Here is a 19,373-nt window from a genome sequence, read left to right as displayed (position 1 = left end):
GGGTTTCATTGAGCCGAGATCACCCCACTGTACGTCAGCCTGGTCAACAGTGAGACTCTGTCTCAAAAAAATGAAGGCAAGAGTGGACTCAGGGAGACCATCCCTAGCAGTTTACATCTGAAGAATTCCTTACCCTTCCAGGTCAAATTCATCGTATTTCTCTCCTAATTTCTGTTATTCCACTTAGGTATTTTAAAATATATCTTCCTGTGTTAGACAGTAAACTCTTTGTAAGCACTGACATTGTTTTATTCTTCTCTAAATCACTGGTGTCCCTCACTTTGTTTTCATATAATCACTTAAATATTTATTGAGTCAATGATTGGAATAGGACTTAACCCACTCTTGCAGTGAAAGCTCTGCCCTTGGAACGTTCTTGAAATTAAGATTATTTAGAGGAGTTATAAGGAAAGGTGCCATAGCAGCTATAAATGAATTTGAACTAAATATAAAATAGCATGTTAATTTATAACTTTAGAAATTTGGGGAAAACTTACTGACTAGGTCATTAATGAGAATTTGAGTTTTTACACTGCCTCTTCCTGAAACTATGTGCAACACGATCCCAAAGCCACACCTATTATTGGTGCTAATGTTTTGTCCAGAAATTCCAGCCTGGTGGCTTGGGACTAAAGTTGGCCTGAGACATATTTTGACAGGTTTGCAGCATATGTAAATATTGCGCTGAATTAGTTGTTCGTATTTAAAACTAAGGAGTTTTTGCATAAATATCTGTGTTTCTCTCTTTCTTGAGAACAACATGCATACAAGAAACAAAAATCTTGGCATCATTGGATTTGCATTTCATCAAGGCAATAATCAGCCAGAGTTGAGGATAGCCACCGCCTTTGGAAGGGGTCCATGTCTGTTTTTTATCACAGTCCTCACCTTTGTCATAGTATTCACCTTGCTCCGCTCTCTGCTCTACCTGCCTGGTTCCCGTAGACATTTGTGTTTGTGAACCCCCTTATCGAGACATATGAATACTATAGCTATTTAAAATGAGAACTCTTTTTGGCCAGGTGAGGTAGCCCTTTGGGAGGCCCAGGCGGGTGAATCACTTGAGGTCAGGAGTGAGACCAGCCTGGGAAACATGGTGAAAATCCTATCTTTACTAGAAATACAAAAATTAGCTGGATGTGGTGGCTCACACCTGAAATCCTAGCTACTTTGGAGGCTGAGGCATGAGAATTACTTGAACCCGAAGGAGGATGTTGCAGTGAGCCTAGATTGCACCATTGCCTTCCAGCCTGGGCAACAGAACAGGACTCTGTGTCAAAAAATAAAATAAAATAAGAATTTTTTTTTTTTTTTTTTTTTTTTAAAGAGGATCTTGAATTATACAAATTTCTCTTCAGTTTTCTTGCTAAATGTGCTGGGCCATTCTTGCTTTCGCTGAAGCTTTCATCAACACAAGAAGCAAGCTGGTCAGTCCAGATCCACCCAGATATGGGCTTGCCAGGGCAGGGTGAAATGCAGCTCTGATTTGTCGATGGATAAATTTTGAGGCCAGGGAAGGTCTTCCAAAAAAGAGTAATCAGAGGAGAGTGTTGCCACCAATTTGATCTATAGAAGGATACTCAGCATCTCTGCCCTCTTTACCTCCCAGTTACATGTCTGATAAGATTTAGGGGCAGTAAAATTAGAGGACAGAATAAAGGCCCCATTGGCCTTCCCCTAGGTTTAAATCATCAAACACTTCATATTTTTCCCAGAGTGTCGCTGCCTTCTCTGAACCACGCTGCTGTATCACTGCTGAACAAGATGATTAGGTGTGTGATTGTAGATTGTAGGCACTTGAGGTAGTGCCTTTATTTGGATAGTGCCATTTAATCTATGAAGCCATCTTTGTATGAAACCACATGTTTGTTTATAGAGAGGTATGGAGCAGTCCACAAAAGATACTCTGTGGCAAAGCTAATAAAGGCTGTTTCCACAGAGCTATCTGAAGGCATGTGGAAGCACAATAGTGACAAACAGAAACCACAATGGGTCAATGTTGAGAGAATCCCGGGATTGGGAGGTGCTTTTCAAAGGCCAGAAGGGAACGAAAATCAGTTTGGAAGGATTTACTACACAGCAGATCTTGGTGGATATTCAGTTCTGGGAACACTTGGCAGTACCAGGGTGCAGTTCATTTACCAGCGTCCAAATGGTTGAACAGAAAGGCATTCACGAATCTCGAGAAAATCATTTCCATATCCCGCCCGAGCTGGTAAATGGGCAATGGTCTGCGGAACAGCCCAGCTGCCCAGAGACAGTGGACAAACCGGGGCGTCCGTGTGGCATGAATGACCGACTCCGGGGAGGGAGGAGCGGGGTGCTCAGCTGGGGGCCAGGGAAGGGGGTCAAAGTCCAAGCTGCAGACAGGACAGTAAGGGTATGCGAGGGACACAAAGCCGAACCGGAGCAGCAGCTGGCTGGCTCCCGGCGCGCCGCTGCATCAAGTTTGGATCCGAGAAGGGACCTGGCAGCGGCGCGTGCACCGGCTGCGTCCTTCTCGCAGAAGAGCCTGGAAGGGCGCACAGGCCAGTCGCCCTCGGGCGAGGGCAGCCGGCGGCGGGCATCCCTCCCCCTCGCCTCCCTGCCCGGCAGCGCCAGGCAGTGTCCCGCCGAGGGCAGGGCGGGGCGCCGGCTGGGGGAGGGCGAGGTGGGGTCGAGCCGCGCGGCCGCGGCTGACGCAGTGCGGGGCGAGGAGCCCGGAGCGCCCGGCGGGCGTGGAGCGCCCAGCCCCGTCGCTGAGAGGCCGCGTCCCCGCCGGAGGGGGCAGGGCGCGCTCACCCGGCCGCCCCGAGGCCGCCGGCGGCCTGCGGACGTCTCCACCGTCGCGCTCCGTCCCCGCCCCCGATCCCGGGGGGTGAGCGGGGGAAGGGGCGGGCGCCCGCCAGCCGTGAATCACCTCCTCCTCCTGCTGCCTCGGCGCCGCCTCCACCTTTCCATTCAGTCGCCCAACATGGCTGGAGCGCGGCGGAGGTGAGCCGGCCGCCCGCAGACGCCCCAGCCTCCTGCGCCCCAGCCCCGCGGCCCCGGCGGCGCCTCAGCTCTACCGTGCGGAGGCCCAGAGGCCCGGTCGCCGCCCGCCGCCAGCATGCTGGGCGCCCCGGACGAGAGCTCCGTGCGGGTGGCTGTCAGGTGAGGACGGGCGGCGGGTTGAGGGCGAGGCGGGGACCTGGCTGTGGCCAGGCGCACCGGCCGCCGGGTGGAGCGGCCTGAGGGGCGTTCCTGGCCCGGGTCTGCGGCCGAGGAAACGGAGGCGGTGGGTCCCCGCCGGCCTGGCACGCGCGGCCGGGTGCGGGCAGGGGGACCGCGCCGCCCTCGCGCCGTCTGCTTTTGCAGGTGCTGGCGGCCGCGCGGCGCCGGGGCCCTGGGGGGCGTCTGCAGTGCTCCGGGGGGAAGAGCCACCGTCACTCCCCTCCGTCCCCTCGCCGGTCCGGTCGCCTCGGGTCTGGCCGCGCTAAGCGATCGCCTGTCCGGGAGGAGCTGCCTCTGCGCGGGGCTGTGGGGGTCTTTATTATTATTATTATTAGAGTAGAGTGCCTGTCATCCGCGTCCGAGCGGCTTCGGCCTTCCCAGGCAGGAGACAAAGCCTCTGACTGGCAGCCCCGGCGACCCCGCGCCCGCCGCGCGCCCACTCGGGCTCTGATGTCTGCGCAAACGGGACGTCTTTTTCAGCATCACGGGGATTAGGTATGCCCCCGCGTGTGGGCAGAGGAGACAGATCTGGCCTCTTGGGTGTTGGAATGGGAGTCGCATTTAAGGTAAAATCCACCGGAGAAAGGTCTACAGAAGGAAGGAAACTCTTTAGCCAGAGGAACGGTGAAATGGGTGACTGGGTGAAACACACTGACGTTAGGCAGGGTGGATGCAATGTCGTCGTAACGTGGCACAGGCCAGGGCGTGAATGTGGAAATACTAAGTACACCAAAATTACATTTCAGTCAATGACAGGCACGAGTATTCAATGTAAGTGAGGCTGTTTTGATACATATCAAGAAGGAAAGCTCTGACAGTTGCTCATGGAAAATTGCAACATCATCACACTGTGTGAAAAATTAATGAAGCATTCATCCTAGTGTAAGTGCGTGGCTTTCACAGCTCTGAGAGTTTACTGTTCATTCACGTCTCTTTATTTATGCTTTAAGGATTACAAAAATAATCTGCACTCCAAGAAATTAGAAATTATTAACAAATCTCCTAGTCTAGTCTTTCCAGAAAATTATTTTTAAAATTCTCTCCTCGAGGCATTTCTATAGTTACTGTTTCTTAGTGACACATCTTGGGTTGGACATAGTAATGGCTGCTTTGTATATGCTGTATCTTTAATTACTGAATAAAGTGAGTTTTAAGTTTTTTTTTTTTTTTTTTAATTGTACCTTCATTTTACAGATGAGGAAATTACCACCCAGGGAGGTGACTGGTTTACGACTGGTCAGAATCACCTGTTAGAGTTTGTGAAGTTTTACTTAGTCCTTCCTGGTTATTCTAAGGCTACTTATCCAATTGTTCGATTAGTCTGTTTCTCCCATTCACCGCCACTACCTCTCTTTTGGCCCTTTAATACCAGTTAATGACTGCACTAGGGCAGAGAGAGGGCAAGGAAAAGACAGAAAACCCAGTAAGAGCCGGACGCGGTGGCTCACGAATATAATTCCAGCACTTTGAGAGGCTGAGGAGGGCGGATCACCTGAGGTCGGGAGTCCGAGACCAGCCTGACCAATGTGGAGAAACCCGGTCTTTACTAAAAATCAAAAATAGCTGGGCGTGGTGGCGAAGGCCTGTAATCCCAGCTACTCGGGAGGCTGAGGCGGGAGAATCGCTTGAACTCGGGAGGCGGAGGTTGCGGTGAGCCGAGATCCTGCCATCACACTCCAGCCTGGGCAACAAGAGCCAAACTCTGTCTCAGAAAAAAAAAAAAAAAAAAAAAAAAAAATCCAGTAAGAGGCAATTTTATTAGGAGGTCTGATCAAGGAAGGAAGGTGAATAAGTTGCATAAAATATTAGTGAAAAGAGATAATCTGTTTTTAGAGATTTGAGATTTTTATATGTGAATTCTTTAGCATATCACGAAGTGGTTTACTGACCACGTTCTGTTAAATCCAATGCTGCTTTCAAGGGAGGCAAGCAGAGCCATGTTGACTGATAAACGACTTGTATTTTGTTTCGGCATGTATGTTAGGAATTTTTGGGTGAATGAATGTGGGTTTGATTTTGGGGGAAAGGCTTTATAAAAAGTTTAATATAACTTGGTAAGCCACATTGCTAAGATTCAATTTGTTGAAATCAGGATTTCTTTTTTCTTTTCTTTTCTCTTTCTCTCTCTTTTCTTTCTTTCTTTTTCTTTCTTCCTTTCTTTTTCTTTCCCTCCCTCCCTCTCTCTCTTTCTTTCTCTCTTTCCTTCCCTCCCTCCCTTCCTTCCTTCCTCTTTCTTTCTTTTCTTTCTTTGCCTCCCTCCCTCCCTCCTTCCCTCTCTCCTTCCTTTCCTCCCTCCCTCCCTGCCTTTTTCCTTCCTTCCTTCTTTTTTGAGACAAGGTTTTGCTCTGTCACCCAGACTAGAGTGTCATGGTACCACCATAGCTCCCTGCAGCCTCAATCTCTTGGGCTCAAGCAATCCTCTCGTCTTAGCCTACTGAGTACCTTCGACCACAGGCATGTACTACCTTGCTTGGCTAATTTTTAGAAATTTTTGTAGATATGGAACCAGGGTGTTCTTGAACTCCTGGGCTCAAGCTGTCCCTCCCAAATTGCTGGGATTGTAGGCATTAGCCACTGCACCTGGCTAAATCCAGCATTTCTTTCATTAAATACATTGTTCTCTGAACAGAGCTACCCTGTAAACTTACTTTATATAGGATAAAAATAGCTTCTACTCATATAGCACTTTAGTATTTATAAAGTGTTTGGACTTATATTGTTAATTTTTAACCAATATTTATTGCAAACATATCCCCATCTCTGTTATCCCGATTTCTCTGCTAAAAGTAGTGATAATTGTTTGACTTATGCTGTGTGCCAGGGTTAGTGCTGCATGTTAAGATGTTTTATCTCATGTAAAGTCTTATTTATTCCTTGTCATAACAATCTGTCACTTAGGTCCTGTTATTATGGTCATTTAGATGAGGCACAGAAAGATAAAGCAAACCACCCAAAGTTAAATTGGTACCAGGGTTTCAACCCACATAGCTTGACTCTATGGCCCAAGTTCTCAACCATTAACTCTGCAGAGGTGAGAGGCAAGAACATGGCTTTGCAAAGTTTCACTTAGCTTTGGGTCAGTTGCATTTTCTTGATTTTGAGTAAGTTCAGTTACAAAAGAATGGCTTTCAGAGGTTATTCATACTCTGATATTGCTAGAACAGATAGAGCTAAGACAGAACTTGAATGTAACTAAAATGTTACCTCTTCAACATGAGACTTGGTGGGAAAAAAAGAAAAAAATATTTCCTCAAATTATTTAATCTTTCCAGCATCCTGTTATCCTACCATTCAGTTTGTGACAGACTTCCTCAGCAGAATAAATAAATCAGTACAAAATCATATGTCTATATGCTAAATCAACAGAAGCATTTGACCTGCTTTTTTCCTTTAATGAATAATATAATTGTGGAAATGCAACCTAGAGGTGCTTATATTTTATTAAAGGCTGATCAGCATGTTAAAGCTGTTGCTGCTATTGTAGGTTTCTCAAAATAAGTGAATGGATCATATAAGGCTTTCAGAAAAAGACATTAAACAGAAAGTTTCTCATTTAGGGAGAAAAATTTTTATTCGATTTCCAAAAATACCCTTTGACAGTATATTTGAGATGCTCTGTGGGGTTTCTTTCTTCGAGATAGACATGGATTCACATGACAGCCCTTGCTATCCAACCCCATGTAACTATTAAGCACTTGAATTATAATTAATGCTACTAAGAAACAAAAATCTTAATTTTATTTTGTTTCAATGAGTTAAAATGTAAATGTAAAAACTGGTCCTTCATCTAGTTATTAGAAACTTTTAAGTATACGACCAACTTGGATCCACTTTTGCAACTGTAAAGTTTTTGAAATCACAAATTTAGTGTATGAACTGACTAGGACTGTAAGTGTAACAGATACACACTGGCTTTCAAAGACTTACTCTGAATAAATGAATGTAAATATCTCAATTTTTATGTTGACTATATGTTGAAATGGTAATACTTTACTTACATTGAGTTAAATAAATTATAATTAAAATTCATTTTATTTATTCCTTTGTCCTTTTTAAAAATATGGTTAGTAGAAATTTTAAAACTATATGTGGTTCACAGTATATGTGTCTATTGGATACCGCTGCACTATAACTTAAAAAATGTGAGGGATACATTTAGAATAAAACTTTTCACAGACACCCCATCATGGACTAATCATATCCTTAGATTAAGAAAATGCCAACATATTGGTGTCTGGTTTTAGAGTAGATATGCATGTGCACACACAAGTATATATACATGTAAGATGTGATTCAACAGCAACACTTTTATTCCTCAGAGTGCATGGGTGTAGGAAGGTGTGGATTTTAGACTCAATAATAAGGTAGCTGATTTCCTAGAAAATGTGGTAAGTTGAATGGATGGCTTAGATAAATGTTGCCAACAAAAATATAGAATCTATTCTTATTATCTAAGTATACTGAATTGATCTGAATAGTTAACTCAAAATGATAAAGTCAGACATTTCATGTTCTAAATCTAATACATGATGAGATGATGTGTCCCTTTCTTGTCTCTACCTCTGCTGACACAACAACTTTGAAATGTTTTTCTTTTTCAAGAACTTTAGCTTGCAAAATATGTCAAGAGCTTGGTGAAAATGGAGATACAGAAAGGACCTTTGTGTTTTTATGTTATTCTCTGTATGTAGAAACCGAAATTTCCTTGCCTGGTTTTGTCAGAGAACTGTGCCTATCCTTGACACTGAGTTTGGATTAGCATGTAATGTGGTCTAATTTGTGTTTCTGTTTGCTGGGTTTTCACCTTACCAAAGCACTTTAAGGAATAGCATTGCTCAGCAGGCTTAGGGGCTATATGGATAGTCAGAAGTTCAGTTTTAGGTATGTCACTAGCACTTATTTGCAATGTGACCTCACTATAGTTTTCTTTTTCCCAGTGCTGACATGGCAACCTAAAGATATTAAGAGTTGTAAGAACTTTTCATGTGCAGTCTGTTAAATGTGATTTTAGGTGCTGTTAGTCAAACTGCAGGCACTAGTGATGCCTCTATATTAACAGGAAGGAACTATTTTAATATTTCTAACTTGACTTTTCTAATTATATAATTTCTTTAGGTATCCTTGTTACTGAAGAAGAAACATGTAGGCTGTAATTGTCTCTTTGTCCCGTTCTGGTTATAACACAAATGAACAATATTTTACGTATTTACTCTACATTAAAATTCTGTGAGATAGCCTGGGCAGCTATTATCATCTCTATTTTACAGAGAAGAAAAATGAGTCTTAAGGTTTATTCGCCATTAAGTAACAGAATTGGAACTCAAGTTCAGGTTTCTGATATCTATTGCTGTGCTCTGAAACATATTTCCAAATATTTTAAAAAACATTTTACTTAATATCTTCGGTGTAATAAGAATCTTTTAAGTTCAAACTCTAAATATACATGTGAGGTAAATTATTAGAAATCATTTAATGTTCAAAAAATACAGGGGCAAATAAGACCTCTGAAAAACATTTATTCATTTATTTTATGGAAATAGATAGTTATTTGGTGTTTGGTTATTTGTTTGTTTCATCCTTAATGCAACAAATCTCTACCTGCCTATTATGTGCCAGACACTTTCCTACCACAACACACATGATCCATGTTGTCCTTGTCTTCGTGGAGCTTAGATCTAGCAATACAATGCTTTTTAAACACATGAAATGTGTTGGAATGAACACACAACAGAATCAATGGCACACACCAGAAATGAAAGTTAGATTTGAGTTTTTATTTCTTTCTTATTTTCCTCAATGACTTTTTAGTTCATACATTTTCTTACAGTGAGTTTTTTTTTTTTTTTTTTAATTGTGCCCTGCTTTCAAACATTTCATACAAAATGCCATGCATTAGGGGGATATTACTTATATCATGCCCTATTTATATGTCTTTGTATTTGGATGAGGAAATAATGGAAACGAAAGAGAGTAGACTGAAAAACCAGCAGATAATGCAAGTAGAAAGTCAATGAAATTATTTCATTTACAGGATATGAGTTGATACTTGTTCTTCAGATATGGTTTATTAAATAGCGTACCTGTTTGTTATTTGGGACTTGATGGAAATTCAGGTTTCATATCTAATTATTACTACCCCTTGAGCTCTTGCCATCTTACCTGCTAATTGGTTAATATTTTGATGCATAATTATGGGGTAGTGAATGATGCACTAGAAATTCCAGTTTAGTGAAACCATGAAAGCAGAAATTATCTTGGCAGTTAATATTCTAATATACCCTATCTTCCAATTCTCATCAATTCCTCCTCAAATAAATTGACTTGGAATATTCATTATTATAAATATTTTTCCCCAAGACATGTTACAGCTCAAAGATGAGTCTTGGACTTATACATGGTTGCTTTCTGTCAAAATCACATGTGGCCTGACATAATCTGGGTTTCAGATTAGGAAGGAAAACATATCAATGAAAATGCATGGCAGATAATAGTATTTGTTTACTGCATATCCTTAGATCAGTTTTATTCAGAATGAAACAAAGTTGTTTGTTGTTATTTTCAGTGCTTCTCTTTAGAAAGGGGATTTGTGGATTCCACTGGGTTTCCCAATGGATTAACTATTTAATCTTCTCAGAGTGTTAAAATAGTTTTCCTGTGGCTCAGGCATTATTTGAAGCAAATGACAGCCAAGGCAAAGGGACAGTTTTCATGATACCATACAGTTATTATGAGATCTTTCTGAAGATTTCAGAATCATATTTGAGGTTACCTTGTCTTTTATTTTTTTTTTTGCAATTATTAAAAAATTTTAAAGCTGGCACTGTGGTATGTGCCTGTAGTCTCTGCCACTTGAGAGATGGAGGTGGGTAGATTGCTTGGGGCTAGAAATTCAAGGCTGCAGTGTGCTATGATCACTCCTGTGAATAGTCAGGGGCACTCCAGCCTGGGTAAGATAGTGAAACCCTGTCCAAAAAAAAAAAGATTGTAAAGTAAACCGTTATAATTATTGACAAAATTGGTTTTAAAGTTGAAAGGGATCTTGAAAGGACTAATTGATCGAGACCCCTTCTTCGATATAGTTGAGATGTTAGAGGCCCAGAGAAGTTATAAAGGAATTGATAGAGGTCACATGACTAGTAGCTCAAGTCTTCTTGATTAGTGCTGTCGATTTTTTAGGACTTCATGTATTGCTCACATACATCCAAGAAATAATCTTTATATTAAAATAACTTATAATTTTAATCCCTTGAGCATTCCTTAGATAATTTTAGTTTGACATTTAGATAAGGTTGTCCACTGTCAGCCCATTATTTTTGCTTTAGGAGCACCTCAGTAGTAGGAACTTGATCAGTGATTCTAGCAGAGATCTCGCAGAGGTAAAGGGAGAGGAACCCCAGAAGTAGAAGCTTAGGTCTAATTTTGAGGTTTCTGGTATATTAAAATATGAAGAAATGCCAGAACTGAATTTAAAAAAATGTAGACTTTTTAACATTTGCATGTAGCACATTAATGCTTTCACAACAACCAGAGAAATACAGTTTGTTTATAGTCTAATTTGAAAATAATTTTAAACATGTAAAATAGAAGCTCTTTTGTGAATTCTAGGCCTGGGACATGTGGCTGCCCTGCTTCCTCCCACTTTGGTTCTTAATACTTTACTCGAACAGACTGAAGGATTATGGCACATTGCAGTAATAACAACCTCACTACAGGGAAGGTGGCTGGAGTGTGGGGTGTGGGTGGGGTGGAGTGAGGCATATTTTTTGGGGATCTGGAATGGAAGATGGATGCAGAAATCTGAGTGGTTTAAAAAGACCTCCTTTTGAGTGTTACTTCACTAAATAGGTGGTTCTTAACCAGACTTTATTTCAGAAGGAAATATAGAATATAATACATTTTGATTGTAATGGAGGCCTGTCACCCAGAAAGCATTCTAAATCTCACATCTACACAAAGCTTTTCTAGACTGCCGTCATGCAGAAAAAATTCGGCTATTTGGGGTCTTAGACCTGCCATATGTGATTCTTCTCTCTCTCCCTCTGAAATTACAACAGGAAATGGCTTGAAAAGTTCAAAAACTCAAATAATATTTAAGCACTATTACTATAGAACATGTGAAGGACATTGGGCTACTGACTTGAGACAAGTAGATATCTAAGGGCCAAGACTGTAATAAAGTTCATTCAGGATTTAACCCCAGGGTCAGTCTACTTGGGCACCTCCATCTGCTTCTTCAGTAGGAGGAAAGAACCAAGAAAAATGTTCATACTTAGTTGTGAAATGGTGGGGATCACGGACCTACCCAGAGGCTAAAAAAAAATTCAAGGACAGCTCAAGGTTTATTCCCCATTTTGGGGTCTCTTAGTATGTAATAAGATGTTAGCTTTTGAGACTGGATTTGAATTATTCTCAACTTTGGAGAGATGTGCCTGTCACTTAGGCCTGATATCATCGTAGACTTCTCAATATGATGAAGGAATTATATTTTTTCAGAGTAGATATTCACATTATTTGATATGGCTACTAAGTCAGCTAGGAGTTGTTCAAAATAAGTCTTTATCTTTCAGCAAATGGGAACAAGAGACCTTCGAGAGTCAAGCTGTAGTTTATTATGATGTGGCATATTGATCACACGGTACTAATGAGGCACAGGGCATCTCTAGCTTCAACTGTATTGCTTCCTACTCACTTCCTTGGATCAAAGTTCATTCATTTAATACATAATTATTGAGTGCCCATTGTGTACTGGAATCACGTAAGCTGGAGGTATTAAAGTAATTGAAGGCAATGTGCTATAACAGAATGAGCATTACATGGTTAGAAAACTGTTTTGGTTTAAGACTCTTAGCAATAAAGTTAAGTTTTCCCTCGGTAATTGTCTCCTACCTCAGTGGATTTGGGAAATGATCAAGTGACAACCACGTGAAAGAGGTAGTAATATTATTAGATGAATTTGATATAACCAACTTTTATGGTTTGAATGTGTCACTTCAAAACTTCATGCGTTGGAAACTTAATCCCCAGTGCAACAATGCTGGGAAGTGGGGCCTAAGAAGAAGTGATTAGTTCATGAGGGCAGAATGGATTAATGTCATTATTGCAGCAGTAGTTTTGTTATTGTGAGATTTGTTATGAAAGAGTTTAGCCCCCTCTTGCTCTCTTGTGCATGCTGTCTTGCATATCTTAGGATGATGCAGCAAGAAAGACCTTGCCACCTGCAGGCCTCTTGACCTTGCAGTTCCCAGACTCCAGAACTGTAAGAAATATATCTCTGTTCATTATAAATTACTCAGTCTGTGGTATTTTGTTATAGCACTGTGAAATGGACTAGGATACCAACCATGGGTATGTTGGTTATATTCCAAACTCTAGCAACTGGATTAGTTATTCTCTGAGGTGTAACCAGTAACTTAAATTTGCAAGGTGCTTTAAAGGTGTCTGTATTTGACGTCTGTTCTTTTGCTTTTTAAGTATCTCTTACACCACTATGAGTGATATAACAGCATATTTAAATACTTCCAAAAACCGTATTCCATCCAGTCTCCCAGTTTTCTTTTTGCTTTCAATATGTAAATAACATACCATACTGATCTACTCCATCAAATTTGTCTTTTTATACTTTATTAGAATTCACTATTTTTATTCTTTCTTTTCCTACAGAGGCTTTTAATTAGCATAGTTCTTCATATTTGTAAAGTTACTACCATATACTTTTTGAGATTAATAATAGTTTTGAGTTATACTTTTTACTAGTTGCTTAACCTAATGTAAGAGAATGGTAACTCAAGTGGATAGTAAAAATATGAATTTTCCTTCTGAATTAGGTTACACCAGATTTCTGGAACTATTACTAATGCTTTCCTTTTACTTCCTTTCATTAACCTTTGCAAGAAATTACTAAACTAGGCTGTGAATTAAATAGCACTATAAGGGGTAAACTGAGTAAAAGGAGGAGAAGTAATAATATAAAAATTTTAATTATATATTAACTTTTTTGATAAATTTTTTTCCTGTTACCTAGAACTAATGGGCAGTGTGCCTGCAATACTTATTAATAGAGCTTGTATAAAAACTTGCCTGAAGGCATTTTAAAAGCAGACTGATATTTATAATCAGAGCATATATCTTGTAAGCCTCTCTGAAAGTATATATTGTAAGCTCGTCTAATAATCTCAAAATCAGCATGTAATTCCATAAGAAAGTTATTTTTACTGTTTTTTTTTCTGTTATTGAAATAGGTTAATCACATTAGAAAAATTATCTAGAAAGATGAGAAAAACAATCAATCATAGTTCCCTAATATAATTACTACTAGCATTTTGCTATATTTCTTTTTAGTCTGTTTTTATATGTGTACTGACAGTTTTTTGAAATTGTTGTAATTGGTATGTTGATACCCTTTAGTAGCTTGACATTTACCCTTCTAGCATAACAATTTCTCCATTTTGGTCTGAGTGTGGTGGCTCACGCCTGTAATCCCAGCACTTTGGGAGACCCAGGCAGGTGGATCAACTTAGGTCAGGAGTTCGAGACCAGCCTGGCCAACATGGTGAAACCCCATCTCTGCTGAAAATACAAAAGTTAGCTGGTATGGTGGCAGGCACCTATAATCCTGGCTACTTGGGAGGCTGGGGGAGGAGAATCACTTGAACTCGGGAAGTGGAGGTTGCAGTGAGTGGAGATCATGCAACTGCACTCCAGCCTGGACAATAGAATGAGACTCATCTCAAAAAAAAAAAAAAAATTGTTCATCTTTATATTAAGGAAGGGCATTTTGAGTAACATGCTAAATATTATACACCATCTGCTTTATTTCAGTAACTCAGTACAATATGTATTAAATTCAGTATGTCAAACATTAATTGAATGACTTTATTGTTTAATAAGGGCATTAGCTTTGTTTTTCTAAAAGTTATGCTGTCTCTTTTGATTATTTGTATTGCTTTCATTTCTACTGATGAACACTGACTTTATCAAAGACTTTTTCCTGGAATTGATGAGGGCAAATAGTGCTGCTCACCCAGAATATAGGGTTAAGCATTATGGTACTGAGGATGCTTTCCAGAAAAAGATATATTGATATTTAATTTTAACTTTTTGCCTATATCTATGTAAAGACATAATGTATTAGGATGAAGTAGATATTTCCCCAGCACATTATTCCAAGCCACTGATGGTAAATCAAACACAAGTCCATAACTGTTTCATGTTTCTTGAAAATCAGTGAGTTTCTAAGATGTTTATTTTGCTTGCTTTCACCTGAGTTCAACACAAAACACTTCTCTTTGAGAATCCTGTTGATCTGTTAGCCTTCATCTGTCCTGTTCTAAAGTGGAGGTTGTCAACTGCTAATTAAACATGAGATTGCAGATTTCATTCCTGGTTGTTTGACCTGCCATTTAAAGTTCCTTAATCCAACTCTGACATCTGTGACATTTTCAAGTGTCAATTTAGGCAATACAATATGAGGCTTTTGAATTTTAGTTTGCTAACTTGCCCTTAGACTGGCAACAGATTCCATCTGTCCTTGATCATATTCTTACCTATTTTGTTACATGAGAGGAATTGGATCTTCTTTTGCCTCTGTAGCAGACTTGGTCTTTGCTTTTGAGTGTACGGTTTCTTTAGTAGGCTTTGGCTCTAATTTTTTATTAACTTAGTATAACCTAATCATAATTTTTCACAAGTATGTGTTCTAGGACATCAGGTTTTCTTTGAATTTCCATCTTGCTTAGCTTTTTCAGGTGAAGGTCTTCATGCCCCAAGTGGACAAACTCAGTACCTCTTGAGTTTCTGAGTCAGTCCTAAATAAAGCCACAAGTAAATCACAGCAATAGTTTTTGTTCTACCAACTCATTAGTGTGAAATTTTTTGGCTGCTCCTGACTTACTTTTAATTATTCCTGTTCTTTTAGGATCATAGCTTTCCCTTTAACCTCCTATTTTACTTGTCCAGACTTGGCTTCTGTCTTGGTTTCCTGATTTAGATCTCTTTCCTGGTATCTTGAATCCAAACCCACTTGACTAAGTGAAATTATTGAAAGCCCCATCTCTGTGGAAAGGGAAACTTGTCCCTTTTTGTCCCAACTGGGGTCTCCTTCAACTCATGTGGGCTGTGCAGAACTAGGAGCTGCCACCAGAGTTATTCCACTTGTCTACATGGGCTGGCACTGATCTGTTCTGTATCATCTCTGGACCTTACTTCACTTCCATGCCATCCAATCTAGTTGTCCAGCTTTCTACTTTACCTCGTTCAACCTGGAGGTCCTAGAATGTTTTGAGACTAAAATCACATGGGCTCTAGAAGCTGTGATTCCAGTGTGTGTCTTAGTCCATTTTCTGTTGCTATAACGGAAAACCAACAGGGATGACTTACACAGAAAACAAATTTATTTAGCTCCTTGTTCTGACATCTGATGCATCTGATGAGGTCTTTCTTGCAGCATATTACTGTGGTGAAGGACACCATATGGCGAGAGGGAGGATGTGTGTCTGCTCAAGTCTTCTTATGAAGCCACAAGTTTCATATGGAGGCCCTCCTCTGTGACTTTATCTAATCCTAATTACCTCCCAAAGGCCCTAAACCCAATCGACATATGAATTTGGGGATTGTTTCTAACACATGAAATTTGGGAACACATTAAAATTGTAATATGGGATTGACACACACCCACCGAAACATAAAATCTACTAAGGCGTTGAATGAATCTTCTCAATATGGTATAAAATATATTAATGTTCAAAATAAAAAAATAAATTGATCTGTTTCTTAATATTGGTCGTTGACAACGATTTTCCTTTTTCTAATTTTTAATTTTTATGGGTACATAGTAGGTGTATATTTATGGGGTACAAGAAATGTTTTGATACAGGCATGCATTGCATAGAAATATGAACACTTTATGAATTTGCATGTCATCATTGGACAGTGGCCATGTTACTCTTTTCTGTATTGTTCCAATTTTAGTAAATGTGCTGCCAAAGCGAGCACAATGACAAAGATTTTTAAGCTGCTCCTATGACATTTTGGTCAAAAAGAATATATAGGTTTGTGAAGAAATCTTGAAGTTTAAAATCCTCCTCAGTGGTTCTCTTGATTGCCATTTGAAGTGGAAAATGCTGAACTATCCGTACCTTTGCTTTAATATAAAATGATTTCGTTGGCTTCTGCTCTGGCCATACGATATATGCAGTGATAGCCTGACATTTTACTTTAGGTAAAAACAGCCCATGAACTGTGTGCTGGGTAGGCCAGGCCATTGGTGCACACTCTGCAATTGCTCAGTAAAAGACTGGCACATCTAAGTGAGTTGGTCGTTGTATTTCTCACAGCAGCATCACTGACATGGGATGGGAAGCAAAGGAAAAAGAAGAATGTATGAAGGCATTAAGGGGATTGATTCTTGAAATAAAGTTGCCATTGTGGCTGCTTAGTTCAATCATCGTGGCAACCCTGCATTCTAGAGTAAAAGCATCAAGGCTTTGTGGCAACAATGCTGTCTCATCCCAATAGCTATTAAGGAGCTGCTATGAACTGATTGATCTCCACTCTCCTTTTAACTTGACATTCCTATTAATTTTGTTTCTCCCCCTCATCCCACCCTTTCCTTGATTTTATTTTCTTTTGTAGCATGTCTTAGGGAAAAAACCATGGCCTTTTTTTATTGACTTTTTTAGAGTTTTTTTTTTTTTTCTTTTTTTCTTTTTTTTTTGACAGGGTCTTAAGTGTTTTGCTGTGTTGCCCAGGCTGGTCTGAAACTCCTGAGCTCAAGATATCCTCCTGCCTCAGCTTCCCAAAGTGCTGGGATTATAAGCATGAGCCACCTTGCCTAGCCAACCATGGATGTTATAGAGTCCCAAATATTAGAGTTCAGAATTTTGGACAGCCACTTAACTCATAAAAGAGCCTTAGTTTTCTCATGTATAAAATAGGATTAATCCTGATCTCATAGGCTGTTAAGATTGCTAGACTGTTCTTTAGAAATGTTTCTAAGACCTTGGATTCCTTTTTCTCTTTTAGTTTGATCTCTCCTCTTCTTTTTTCTCCTCCTTCTATCTCCTGTTTTCCTCTTTCTCTCTCCATCTACCTGAAACTCTTATTTTTTCTCTTCTAGGTAATATCTAATAACTAACCATAATTTCTTTTAAAATCACTTTAAGATAGGGTTTTCTTTGGTGAGCTCCTGTTTATAAAACCCTACCTTCATCTTGGTTGGTTTCTTTATCTGTGAAGTGGAGATAATAGTACTAATATCATAGGATCATTATGAGAATTAATTGGCATAAAGCACTCAGAATAATGCCTGGCACATAGTAATCCTGAAATGTTAGTTGGGATTAACTTGCAAAAATCTATTTATTTAACAGATTCTTTCTAGTCTTCACTTGGGACCCCTTTTTATAATTTATTATGTCTGTCTTTAATTATGAAGAAAAGGGATGATAATAGTACATTTATATTTGATAATATGTGACCTTGATATTACCAGTCAAAGCTATCAGCATTGTATTTATATGATAGAATAAAAATCTTGATTTATCTTTAATGACTATGTTGAGTTGTGAAGTCAAGACTGACATGATCATACTTTCTAGAGCAGTTTGAATAAAATATTTTCTAAATCTTTGTTCTCTGTTGGTATGTATACTAATGGAAATTCACTCCTTTTCTGCTTATATTTGACATAGGGGATACTTATTTATTTCCAGTTGGTTAGCGGACAAGGTGAGTCACTGGTATGTTAATCCTTAAACTTCTTAAATATTTTGCTTAGTATATCATTAACCTGAGCACACCCCTACTTTTACCAACAAAATTTTTATTAAGACCCCATAAGTGATCTCACACACACACACACACACACACACACACACACACACTTTATATATAAAGTGTAAGTGAACATCTCATTATTTCCATGTGGCATGTCTAATTTGAAGTCATTTTTAAAGATTGACTGAAGTGACAGTTCCTTTGCTAATTTAGCAGAAGTTACTAATTTGATTCATTTTACTTTTCCTCTTTGTAGTTACAAGTCATATTGTATATTATAAAAATTTTAATTACCAGGGTTAAATATGAAAAAAAATTAACAATTATTTGTGACTTTTTTTTAAGGACCTTACTCAATAATTGGGTCTTGATTGTTGACACAGTAATAGCTGCTGAAATCTTTGACTAGATGACTAGTTTTGTTTGTGTTAAAAAACAAGTTCTGAGAGATAAGGTATCAACAAATGATGTCCGAAACATAAATGATCCTGAAAACAAACTTCACTTTTTAAGATAAACCTGTTTAGAAAACAAACTTGATTGAATTGTTAAAACAAATATATTTTGAGTCCTTCACAAAAGTTGATGTACTGTGCAGTGAAATACTGTGATGACAGATGGACCTAGAATATTTGTGGTAGACAGTTAAGTGGACTATTGAGGATGACTAAGAAAGCCCTGTTTGCTGTCTTTGACAAGGAAGAATCATCCACATATAAGCTATTAAGATAATGAAAACAATAGTAGAAATAGACTAAGAATGAATATTCTTCAAAATCATCCCTACCGATACTGCACAACAGATGCTTATATATTTGAATTGTTTTCTGTACCTTGTGAAAAGAACCATTTTCTGTGTTTGCCTTTAAAAAGAAAAAGATGTGAGGCCGAGGGCGGTGGCTCAAGCCTGTAATCCCAGCACTTTGGGAGGACGAGGAGGGTGGATCACGAGGTCGAGAGATCGAGACCATCCTGGTCAACATGGTGAAACCCCGTCTCTACTAAAAGTACAAAAAATTAGCTGGGCATGGTGGCGCGTGCCTGTAATCCCAGCTACTCAGGAGGCTGAGGCAGGAGAATTGCCTGAGCCCAGGAGGCGGAGGTTGCGATGAGCCGAGATTGCACCATTGCACTCCAGCCTGGGTAACAAGAGCGAAACTCCGTCTCAAAAAAAAAAAAAAAAAAAAAAAAAAAGAAAAAGAAAAAGATGTGGCTGCAATCCTAACACTTTGGGGTGGATTATCTGAGATCAGGAGCTTGAGACCAGCCTGGCCAACATAGTGAAACCCCATCTCTATTAACAATACAAAACTTAGCTGGGTATGTTGGGGAGTGCCTGTAATCTCAGCTACTTGGGAGACTGAGACAGGAGAATTGCTTGAACCCAGAAAGTGGAGGTTGTAGTGAGC

At 39.7% G+C, this 19,373-nt stretch overlaps 1 protein-coding gene and 1 non-coding gene across 17 annotated transcripts in view; one reads left to right on the top strand and one right to left on the bottom strand.

The window, feature by feature from the left end:
* The first annotated feature begins 2,853 nt into the window (after nucleotides 1-2,853).
* The window catches only part of KIF21A (kinesin family member 21A), a 155,408-nt gene continuing 138,888 nt past the window's right edge, over nucleotides 2,854-19,373 (top strand). For 8 of the 16 annotated variants that reach the window (XM_074403063.1, XM_074403071.1, XM_074403070.1 and 5 more), the window contains exon 1: nucleotides 2,854-3,132. In XM_074403063.1, coding sequence (XP_074259164.1) covers nucleotides 3,089-3,132 — 44 coding nt within the window. In that variant the 5' untranslated portion in view covers nucleotides 2,854-3,088. The remainder of the gene's footprint in view (nucleotides 3,133-19,373) is intronic. The other 8 variants (XM_074403068.1, XM_074403067.1, XM_074403075.1 and 5 more) reach the window with 1 other exon arrangement.
* On the bottom strand, nucleotides 16,076-16,182 carry LOC120365146 (U6 spliceosomal RNA). Its single transcript, XR_005580165.1, has one exon. It is a non-coding gene; the product is annotated as a U6 spliceosomal RNA (small nuclear RNA).

Source organism: Saimiri boliviensis, chromosome 7 (assembly GCF_048565385.1).
Source record: "Saimiri boliviensis isolate mSaiBol1 chromosome 7, mSaiBol1.pri, whole genome shotgun sequence".
Taxonomy (NCBI): Eukaryota; Metazoa; Chordata; class Mammalia; order Primates; family Cebidae; genus Saimiri; species Saimiri boliviensis.
This window is presented reverse-complemented; position numbering and strand designations above follow the sequence as displayed.